The 11,714-nt window shown below is 54.0% G+C and overlaps 1 protein-coding gene across 3 annotated transcripts in view; it reads left to right on the top strand.

Annotated features, from left to right (window-relative positions):
- The first annotated feature begins 1,460 nt into the window (after positions 1-1,460).
- LOC116941090 (low-density lipoprotein receptor-related protein 2-like) overlaps positions 1,461-11,714 on the top strand; it is an 83,870-nt gene continuing 73,616 nt past the window's right edge. For all 3 annotated transcript variants that reach the window (XM_076066052.1, XM_076066053.1, XM_032951713.2), the window contains exons 1-2: positions 1,461-1,764; positions 10,984-11,091. In XM_076066052.1, the coding sequence (XP_075922167.1) occupies positions 1,704-1,764; positions 10,984-11,091 (169 nt within the window). In that variant the 5' untranslated portion in view covers positions 1,461-1,703. The remainder of the gene's footprint in view (positions 1,765-10,983; positions 11,092-11,714) is intronic.

The following is an 11,714-nucleotide window of genomic DNA, read 5'->3' as shown; positions in this document are numbered from 1 at the left end:
GGGGACTCGCTGACTGCTCGCGGTGTCACGGAAGGGGCACGCCACGGTCTGTGGCGTTCAGACGCGTGTTGAACTTCTTTCGCGCCGTACGTAACCGACCGTGCTCATCGAAGGCGCACTTTGTATCGGTGGCGAGATGTTAACTACCTCGATTTGTATGCATGAGGTCGTGGGTTCGATCCTGACCCTGAAGCTGCATATTTGTAGTTTGCATGTTTTCCCCCGTGGAGAACATGCACATTTAGAATAATGCTTTTAGAGTGTTTGACTGCTATACAGTAAATGTCCACATGATGATAAGCCACTTTGTTGAGCTATCATTTGTGGTCAGGTCGCTTCTGAAAAAAGAGCTATACAGCTCAGTGGGCCTTACCTGGCAAAATGACAAAAAGTCAGCAAGTTAGTTCACATCGTTCCCATTGCTCGCACGCATTGAACTAAAACCACCGGATTAGACCCGACGTGGAAGTCGCGCTGATGGCGGCTCGGAGGCAATTGTGGAATGTACACGTTCCTTTCGTGGGGACAAGTCCGTCCATTGAATAGCAGCGGTTGACTTTAACAGAACGCAGGAGGGAGAGAAGCATTTTTTTGAAAATAGTCTCCTGTCCGCTATGATTACCTCCACCCCTCCGCAGCAGAGTTCCAGTGAGAGGCGCGGAGCCGAGAGGAACGCGTTGATGTAGACCGACGTTGATTTAACGCGACGTTGATAAGAAGTGAACCCCGCAGCCACGTGAACAGTCTCTATACGGACACCGTAACCCCCACCCCCCACACACACAGGCCTGGAACACGACTAATGGTGCATTCATCATAGTAACAGCAGTTTCAGTAATTGTAGTGGACGAGAGATCTAGATTCGTTGTTATTCAACCCTGGAGGTGAAAATATCCCGAGTTCCACGCTACACAACCTGCACCACTTTCACTCGCACGCAGCCACGGCGCCGAGACCTCAAATGGGGACTCTTGTTTTTCATTTTCAGTCGAATTGACAGCATCGTCAACGCCACTCTCAGTGATGATCTCCTGAGCCGTGGCTCACGCCGGGGCTGTGCTTCCCCTACCGGCGAGCTGGCACGACAAGAAAGAGGCCCTTCGCGTCTGGTTTCTCCTCTGAGGGATCGAGGCCCCGGATCTCTGTTCCAGGACCGGCGGGCCCCAAGCAGCGGACGATGGGGAGGGACCGCGTCACGACTCCGCGTGGCCGGTGGGGGCGCAAAGGGTCGAGGGGGATGGGATAAGAAAGTGGAGGAGGCGCGAGCCCACGGGACAAGGGGGTGTGAAACGGGAGGTGTGGGGTTCAGGGGTGAGAGGGTGAGTGACGGCGGGAGCGGGTGGCGGCTGCGCAGGGAGGGGAGAGGTGGGGTTGGGGATGGGAGCAGTGGATTGGGGGGGGGGGGGGGTAGAAAAGAAGCTGGCATGAATCCACGTTCCAGGGCCCTGGCCGGAGCATAAAACGGGCTTGTGGAGCGGAGTTCGTGCCCATTGAAGCGAGCGTGGCGGAGGGGGCGTCCTGCCTCATCTCCATCACAATACCGCGCTCTGCCAGCGCCGTCACCGCCGCGAGCCCGGGGGAGGCGAGACGGGGGAGGGAGCAGGGAGAGAACGAGGCAGCCCCTTGGACCGTGCAGCAGCAGCGGCAGCAGCGAGAAAGAGCGAGAAACTCTCGGCGAGGAGGAGGAGGAGGCATAGCGAGCCATGGTGGCCGGCGGGCTGCTCGTCGTGGCGTGCCTGGCCGCGGCCGCGCGCGCGTCCCTCGGTAAGAATCCCCCCACGTGGGTGGGGGGGGGTCCCCGCGCGCTCGCTCAAGAAGCGCCGCTGCGCCTCGTGTCCCACGCGGCGTGCGACGCGCTGCGCTCTCGACCCCGAATTCGAGTCGGGGCTTCGGCGTGGACGTGAGGACGCAGTGGGGCGGACGCCGTAGCCGCTGGCCTCCACACATTTTGGACGTGGGTGGCGAGCCTTTGTCACCGTCATCACCACCGTCATTAATTGTTGTTGATTATGGGCTCTGCGTGGGTTTTATATGGCTACGTGCCATCACTTTAGTTGAGACTCGTTCCCACGCGCCTGGGATGTTGGACTAGCTCGAGACAGCAGCAGCAACAGGTGTCGTGAAGCCGCGTGCAGCTCCCCCCTCCACCCCCCCCCCCCAATTGGGCCCTCGATTTCGCGGAGAGGGTCCTAGCGTTTACAGGGGGGGGGGCGACCAGCGACGCGCGTCTGGGCGGCGCTGGCTCGGGAATCGCTGGCAACCCCCCACGTGCAGACACGCGCGTGCAGCAGCAGCGCCGCCGCTTTTCAAAGGTAACCTCGGGGCTTGTGCGCCCGTGTGAGTCGCCGTTATGGGCTCTTAATATTTCTCGTTTTACGGAATTGGCCAAACCAATTGAAAAGCAGCCGTGAGGCACGGCGAGATTGTTGTGGATACAACAACAATGAAATGTACACGATTGTATTCACGATCCAATTGGCCGTGCTTTTCAGCATTGTGTCTATAACGCCTAAGGGTACAACGCAGCCTGTAACGTGCTTCTTTAATAATCTACGTTACGAAAACAAGTCTGCCTTGTGCACGTGGATCGTGGGCGACGAACTGCCGCCACTGAACAACCGCGGAGTGTGAAGTGAAAAGCCTCGCGCGCACGAAGGGAACGCGGCTCATGTCGACGGGGCGGTGTGGAATAGACTCGGAGCACGGAGCTCGCCACTGTGGTGGTGCACGTTTGGTGGTGCTAGTGGTGGTGCACGTGCGGTGGTGCTAGTGGTGGTGCTAGTGGTGGTGCACGTGAGGTGGTGCTAGTGGTGGTGCTAGTGGTGGTGCTAGTGGTGGTGCTAGTGGTGGTGCAGTGCGGTGGTGCTAGTGGTGGTGCTAGTGGTGGTGCACGTGTGGTGGTGCACGTGTGGTGGTGCTAGTGGTGGTGCACGTGTGGTGGTGCACGTGTGGTGGTGCTAGTGGTGGTGCACGTGTGGTGGTGCTAGTGGTGGTGCTAGTGGTGGTGCACGTGCGGTGGTGCTAGTGGTGGTGCACGTGTGGTGGTGCTAGTGGTGGTGCTAGTGGTGGTGCACGTGTGGTGGTGCACGTGTGGTGGTGCTAGTGGTGGTGCACGTGTGGTGGTGCTAGTGGTGGTGCTAGTGGTGGTGCACGTGTGGTGGTGCACGTGCGGTGGTGCTGATGGCCGCCACTTTCGGCGCGCGCCGACTGTCCCGACCTCCGCTCACCTAGTTGCAGCTCGTGATCCAGTGGGGGGGGGGGGAGGGGTGGGTTGAGTTTCTGGAGTTGAGGTCGACGCTGCCTTGCAGTACGAGCAGAGTCGCTCATTCTCCTGCCGAACAAAGGGGAGGGCGAGGGGAGAGATTAACGCTCGCGCGCGGCACATTCTCCGCATTGTTGCACGGGCAGGGGTCCCGCACCGGACCCCCTTGCCGAGATTCCTTTCTGTAATAACGATTATAATGACCCCTCGCCACAGCCGCCTCGCCGGGTCCCGTTACCCGTGTGCTTTGAGGACCCTGCCTGCTATGGGATTCCTCATGGGCTTACCAGGCGTTGTAGACGCGGGGCTGCAGAGGTGCGGCCAGGGTATGACAGTGCTGAGTGTCACCTCCTCGAATGCTTGGTGGGATTTCTGGTTTCCCCCACACGACAGTCTTGAATGAGACTCGGCGAGGCTTTTCTGGGTACATAATTGGCATCGTTACGCTTACTATAGAAGTATAGATGCGTTTACGTCGAAGAGAAAGCGTGGTGCCTTACGCAAGAGGGGACTGCATACAGGAGTTCTGTTTAACCTACTTGCTGCGCTGCCATCCACTGGCAACCATCACGCGCCCCATCCCTGCGCCATCCACCAACCCCGCACAGGCGCGGGCGTCTTTATCGGGTAACGATATCGACACGAGGTGGGGGGGCGGGGGCAGGGGGTGGGGGTGAGGGCTGGTTCTCTTCGGTTCACGTGGGCCCCCGAGTGAGCGGGCCCCGTGGAGACGGAGCGGGGGTTCACGCGGGATGGTTTGCGCGTTGCGGGGCAACGCCGCTCCCCAGCGGCGCCGACTGGGCTCGAGCCACGTGGCCGGCGCGGCCTCGACTCCTCGTGAGCCTCCTCGCATTGTCCTCGGTGACAGCTCCGTGGACTCTGTGACATCAGCGGAGGGCTCGAGTGGGATCACTCGTTCTAGGTGTCGTGCGTGCATCCGGGAACATTTCACTGAGTCCCATGGGTTTTTTTTTTAAAAGAGGGTCTTGCCCCGCCATTTATGACCCCGTGTTTATTTAGCAACATTTTTTGTATGCGTGTGTGAATGAAACCGGAGTGCCCGGAAAACAACAAAAAAACCCTCCAATGCATATAAGGAGGTGAGGGGGGTACCTTTAAACCTCCTATTGCTTGCTGCACTGGAACGTTGCAGCCCGACATATGTTACAATCGCCATCACGATGAGCCATTATCAATCCGCCGCTGGATGAAGGCCGCCCCCGAGCCGATCGCAGTTTGTCAATGCGGTGCTGTTCGCCAGCACGAGATGGAACGACCTACAAGCCGTGGTGGCCAACTCGTGGTCCCCAATGGAGGTAGAACGATTCATGAACGAGTTTCTGAGCCTTTGTGTCGTAATTAGGCGCGCGCGAGCCCGCGTGGTTGGTGGTGATGGTGGTGGTGTCAGCGTGAGTGTTTAAAGTGCGGACCGCGCGGCCGTGTGGCTTGCGGGGGCCACGCGTGGCAGCGCCGAAGCGAGGTTCATTGTCCCCGGCTCAATGGCACGAGACCTCGCCCGCGTTAATTGGCCCTGCGGCGAGCGAGTCAGTGAATGGGTGAACGAGTGAGTGAGTGAATTAGGGAGTTAATGAATACGTGAGTGAATCGGGTGACTGGGCGAATGAATAAAAGTAATGCTTGAATTAGTGCTTTGATGAAAATGGAGTCGATGAAAATGAGTGGCTGAGTGAATTAATGAATGGCTTGGCTTCATTGGTAAATTAATGTGGTTTAGTGAATGAGTGAGTGAAAGAATATGGTAACAATTGAGTGACTGAACGAACGAGTGAATTAACAAATATGTTATTTAAACGAGTGATATAATTTCGATTTAAAGAATTCGTGACTGCAGGGATTCATCTTCTTGGTTCTTTCGGTAAAGTCACGTAGAATGGAAATAAAATAATTTCATTATGTTCTATTTTTATTATTTTATTTCCATTCTACGTGACTTTACCGAATGAACCAAGAAGATGAGTGATATAATTCTTAAGTGACGAGTGAATGAGCGATTGACTCAGTGAATGATTGACTGACTCCGTGAGTGACCATAATGGCGTGAATTAGATGATGACTAATGTAATGAGTGACTGAATTCGCGACTAAGTGATTTAATGAGTGATTGAATGAGTACATAAATGACCTAATTAGCGAGTGCGTGAGAACATTAGGGAGTGAGTGAACACAGCGAGCCGTATACCATGTTTTCCGTCTGTGCGCGCATGCACTGCACAGCAGAGGTCCATGTTACATTTGCTCTCCACTTGTCAAGCCGATTTAAGGGCTTCAGGAAAAGAACACAACAGTAGCAATTATTCATCTGATACGGCTGCAGCCAACTACATCACCACCTACACGGGCATATGAGGTGGTCTGGGAAATGCTCAGTGCTGTGTCCGTGATCTACCGGTGACCTGTTCGTGCCTCGCCCGTGACCTGCTCGTGATTTGCTCGTGCCTTGCCCCTTGACCTGCTTGTGACTCGCCTATAACCCAATGGATGCTGGATCGGGCCCATTCTTGACCCTCTCTGGCCCAGTGTACACAGTCTCAAGTTTCTTATTCACGAGGATCCTGCCAACTTTTCGCAGTGCTATACTGTGCGATCCCAATTGAGAGATTTGCAGGTTACCTTATAACACTGGGATGTTTGGCCATTAGCAGTTACATGGCACGGGTAGTTTTTTTTTGCTTTGTGAGTAATCCCATGGAAACCCACGCAGAGCAGGTGGAGAAACTCCAAACCCACACAGAGAGAAACCTGAGTTGCAAATCAAACCCAGGGACTTCATTTTGCGAGGCACAAGTATTACTGCTGCGCTGCCACTCTGCAGCCCTGTTAAGGAGATTAAATGGAGCACTCCCCACCCATTCCCTCTCCCCATCTGCTTTAATGGGTACTGAAGGCTGGATTTTGCTGGTCCATGAATGGCCCAAAACCAGCACGAAGGGCCGCTTCGTGGCCCCATGCTCTATGCGCCATGAGGCCAAGAAAGTCCCGGCTTCCTCCACCTTCCCTCTACAACCGGTTGCGAGGGTATGGTAGAAGTCTTAAAATTAAGGCCGTTACTGTCGGTGTGGGTTAGACGAGACTGAATAAAGTTGAAAGGTGGGTATGTATACTGAACTTCTTTCGCACCGTACGTAGCCAGCGGTGGTAATCGGAGGTGTGGAGGAAGGGCAACAAACTAAACACAATCAAATCAGTTCGTAAGAAATTAAATTTCAATCTAGATCATTTGAATGTGCGTAGCTCCAGTTGCATCCTAATATCGTCAGGAAGAGCGTTCCAGACGGCCGCAGTAGCGCATCTGAAAGCCCGCGATGCAGTGAGTCATGGATCCGGCTGGATGTCGGTGGCTGTTTCCCGCGCGGCGGTGTTTCTCGCTCCTGGTGGTGCCAGTGAACGGCTCCGGGCAAAACAATAAAAACTCTCTCCGTGACCAAACGGGAGCCTGGCGCGGCTAGCGGGAGTGCATGTGAGTGCGATTATGAGGGGGGGGGGGGGATTAGGGACATCGTAGGGAGCCTGTGCGGGGGAGGGGGCAGGGGGAGGTTAGCGGGGGGGGGGGGAAGCAAAGACGTCGTGACTCATCATGCGTAGCACGGAGATTGGGGTCCCGTGGGGATGGGGGTGATGGGGGGGCGGTACCTGTGTTTCACCCTCCCCGCCCTCTCCCCCATTGAACCCCTAGCCCTGCTGCTGCGCATTATATAAAAGTGTAACAAGTGCGTGCGTATTAGGGGGTAAGTGACATGGAGGTTTGGAAGAGGCAAGCGAATGTTGTTGATTTGATCACGATGGAGAGGTCGCGATGGGAAAGGACGCGTGTGCAGGATAGAGGTTCGGGAGGGGCGGGGGGGTGGTTACACAGACGGCCTTTGCAGTAGCACCGAGAGGCCAGCGCCCAAGGGCAAGAGAAGACCCAATGCTGGAGATGATGGCAGTGATGAGACGGTACCAGCGGTCCTTGAAGGACGTGTCGACCGTGTAACAAGGAGAAGACGTCAAGTGAGATGGCGTTGATGGGATTGTAAGAGAACTCATCAGGGGTCAGGTGTCGCATTTCTAACTGCGGGATTTGACGGAGAAGGTATTGGTCATGATGACCCCTTGACCTTGAACGTGTATACATGTTCGGTGCATTGACCAATCGCTAATGAGCATTGGAACGCTCTTCATCAACCGCGACGCGCATGAGCGAACACTTGAGGGTGACTCGAATCCTCCGCTTTCCGGATCAACGCCGCATGTTGATCGTTAAACATATTAAAAGGGATGGACGACGCGATGGAGGTGCGCGAGACGACGGAATTCCGAGGGCCCGTGGTTTATGGACTTTTGTGGAAATTAAAGAACAAAACAACTCACCCCCCCCCCACCGGCTGATCGCCATAGCAACCAAACGCAAACAGCTCAGGCGAGATCACGCAGCATAAATATGCTGTTCCACGGCGGAATTTAGTAATTCGGGATAAGGCCACTCGCCTAATCTCGTTTCGTAAAACGCGAGCTCAGGCCGTTTCTTCTTCTTGTTCTCGCTGCTCAGCCGGAGAGGGTTCATCGCTCCGTCGGCGGCGGTGCACGCCTTCCCTTGGCCCCGAGTAAGCGGTGGAAAATTCCTCATTCCTTTGGCGAGGGCCAGTTTGACATTGCCTTCTCCGCAACGACGAGCCGAGTTGATAAAACCGACCACAGGGTTTGTTGTTGACCTTCCCGATTGTGAGTCAGGCGCCTTGCCCACCGAGCCGCGCGGCTCGATTCGACTGCTGCCGTTACGGACTCGGGAATCGGTACCGCTTGAGAGAGAGCGAAATGAAAAGCACGAAGCGCTGATACGGTTAACGCTGACGCGGCAAAAGTAACAATTCGAGATATGAGGAGGTGGCGAATGTTTGGACCAATTCGGTGTCTAACCCCTCTCCGTGGAGGTTTCTACACCAGGGACACAACAGTGATCCCCCTCCCCTCTTCCTTCACCCAGATTTATCTCATCGTCCCTTTTTTATCAAGTCAGTGTAAACGATAGACATATCGGGTTCAGGGTCAAAATCAAGAACGTACCAATCCGGCGGTCCAGAGATTCCACGAATTGTCACAAGTCGATGATGTTTTACTTTGGGTGTAACCATCACATCGTTGTCGTTTGTCTCCTCCTTCTCCTCTTGTTCCATGAACCCCATTGTGTGTTTTCCCATGGTCTCTCTTGTGTGTTATACCATGGTCTACATTGTGTGTGGTCACATGGTCTACATTGTGTGTGGTCACATGGTCTACATTGTGTGTTGTCACATGGTCTACACTGTGTGTGGTCACATGGTCTACATTGTGTGTGGTCACATGGTCTACATTGTGTGTGGTCACATGGTCTACATTGTGTGTTGTCACATGGTCTACATTGTGTGTTGTCACATGGTTTACATTGTGTGTTGTCACATGGTCTACATTGTGTGTTGTCACATGGTCTACACTGTGTGTTGTCACATGGTCTACACTGTGTGTGGTCACATGGTCTACATTGTGTGTTGTCACATGGTCTACATTGTGTGTTGTCACATGGTCTACATTGTGTGTTGTTACATGGTCTACATTGTGTGTGGTCACATGGTCTACATTGTGTGTTGTCACATGGTCTACATTGTGTGTGGTCACATGGTCTACATTGTGTGTTGTCACATGGTCTACACTGTGTTGTCACATGGTCTACACTGTGTTGTCACATGGTCTACATTGTGTGTTGTCACATGGTCTACATTGTGTGTTGTCACATGGTCTACATTGTGTGTTGTCACATGGTCTACATTGTGTGTTGTCACATGGTCTACACTGTGTGTTGTCACATGGTCTACATTGTGTGTTGTCACATGGTCTACATTGTGTGTTGTCACATGGTCTACATTGTGTGTTGTCACATGGTCTACATTGTGTGTTGTCACATGGTCTACATTGTGTGTTGTCACATGGTCTACATTGTGTGTTGTCACATGGTCTACACTGTGTGTTGTCACATGGTCTACATTGTGTGTTGTCACATGGTCTACATTGTGTGTTGTCACATGGTCTACATTGTGTGTTGTCACATGGTCTATCTTATCAAAGGCGGCTGTCGCAAATCGCCCGCGAGGTGTTGCAACATCACAAGACAGCAGGCATTATCACAGTTTAATACAAATTCGTGTGCCATCTTTGCATGCATTGTATAAACGCATTAGTGACAAGCGTAGCAGCCGCATATACATACCAGGTGACGCTATAGCCCCACGAAGGCTTCTGCACTGGCATTTATTACCAAGTACATTTTAAAGCAGACCTTTTTGGACTAAACGTGATGAAAGTCTCCTTCGTGATTTTGAGGATTCCGCGTTAATGCCCGAATCTCATAGAGCCAGATTAATGTACACTAAGGATTGGGGCAGCTTTGAGAGTGGCACAACTCCATGGAACATTGTTTTCAGATGGCATCCATAATTCGCAAATCCTTCCTGAAAAGCACACATCTCTGCATGATCCACCAACTCTTGCCTCAGAAAGCATTGGATCACCACACCTGGCCGTTAAGTGATTGTTTCATAGCAATAGCATCCCGTTGTTGGGAAGCTGCTGCCGATCTGCTGCTAATCCGGTCCATGTATTCCAATCACTGCAGCCAAAGTGCTCACGTCGTGACCCACTCGAGAATTCGCCAATAGCTGGGACTTAGAGGTCAGACGCCATCTGATCTCTCAGCTTGTCCCACCGCGGATGACCGCGTGGCTTTGGTGCGGGGCAGTGAGACGCGGGGAGTTGCTGGGCGCTGCCCTGCCCACAACAGGAGGTGAAGAATGGCGGTGGCTGCGTCTGTCCCCGCTGTGGAAGAATGCGGCCAAAGCTGATGAGTCAGAAATCCTTTGCAGACTCGCAGACAAAGCTCCCACGTATTTCCTGCAACAGACTTTTTGGGGAAAGTGCTGTTGGCGACCACCTATGAAGGCCGCCACGGCACGCGAGGGGGTCGGTGGCCAACAATATAGCCGACCACCTTTGTCTCCCCAGTGCTTATATTAACAGATTGTAACAGGTACTCATTTTAAGGCTGAGTCGACCTATGGAGAGGCCCGTGACTGCTTCAGATATTCGTCACTGATGTCGGCAGTGAGCGGGAATTTGGGTCGCTGGGTTCGTAGTGCAATGCACTATCCGCTCTTGCGCTCCCCACTATAATCTATACACACGCTGTTAGCGAGCACTTATCAAGGCCAGCACGGCACACGAAGGGGTGGGTGGCCAGCACCACGCCCGGCCGCCTTTGTCTCCCGAGTGGCGATGTTTGCACATCGTACCAGGTACTCATTTGAGGCTGAGTCGACCTATGGAGAGGCCCAGGACCGGTTCGGATAATCGTCACAGGTGTTGGCCGTCACGAACCACTACGCCACCGCTCCCCAAACACTCGCACACAACAAAGACAGTGCTCCCGTGTATTAATTACCATGTCATCGACTGCCTGCCTCTGTTCAAATCAAGGCTCAAGAACTTCCTTTCCTGCTGTGCTTGCGACTGCCTGCCCTGCCGTTGCATTTAAATCCACCGGGATGTTGTGCTCTGAGCTGCCTGTGCAGGATGATGGGTGCGGTGTTGGCCACCCACAGGTGCTCGCTAAAGATCACCTGCACCAGCAGTCTGCGAAGGCTACACCGTGTTGTGGGGGGGGGGGGGGGGGCGGTGTCTCTGTCTTTTTGCAGGATGCACGAGCGGACATTTCGGGTGCGGGAGCGGCCTCTGCGTGCCCTTGTCGTGGCGCTGCGACGGTCTGGGAGACTGCCCCGACCACTCGGACGAGGCCGGCTGCCGTACGTGAAGTGGGGGGTTGGGTGGGGAGAAAGTGGGGGGGGGGGGGGGCTCATTACTCCCTTAAATTTCTCCTGAAAAGAAACCCCTGGGATCGGAGATGCTGTCTTGGTGAAAGTTCAGTTTTGTCAAGATTTTTTACTCCAAACGTTGCCAATGGCTCCGTTAATGACAATGGGCAGAAGGATGCCGTGGGTCTTGGTCTCTCACCAAGTCTTAAATTAGGGGGCATGTATTCGGCTACGGTCTTGCGTTTGTATGCATCTCGAGAACGTCATTCACACTTCTAGCGCTAGAACGATGGTCGCAAAGATTTTTTTCCCCATTCTGCGATTCTAGGATTTGTCACAATTCGGTTCAGTGAAATCGTAAATCATTGATTCTCTGGACGGGTGATTCGATGCATGCAGCACGAGCGCACCTGACAAATCTTTACGTTGAATCGTTTCACGGGAAGGGGTGGGCGAGGGAGGGGGGGGGGGTGATTGAAAATAAATTCGTGCCCCCCCCCCCCCACTCTCCCGGCGTCAGCTGAGAAGGGCAACGCCACTCCCGTGCCCTGCTGCAAGTGGCGAGGGGAGTGATCGGCCCCGTTAGTTTCCTGACGTCACCTGTGCCAGAGCCA

This window comes from Petromyzon marinus, chromosome 10 (genome assembly GCF_048934315.1).
Source record: "Petromyzon marinus isolate PM22_M1 ecotype Great Lakes invasive population chromosome 10, UKy_Petmar_22M1.pri1.0, whole genome shotgun sequence".
NCBI classification, from domain to species: domain Eukaryota; kingdom Metazoa; phylum Chordata; class Hyperoartia; order Petromyzontiformes; family Petromyzontidae; genus Petromyzon; species Petromyzon marinus.
The sequence above is the reverse complement of the archived record's forward strand: the minus strand, read 5'-3'. Positions and strand labels throughout refer to the sequence as shown.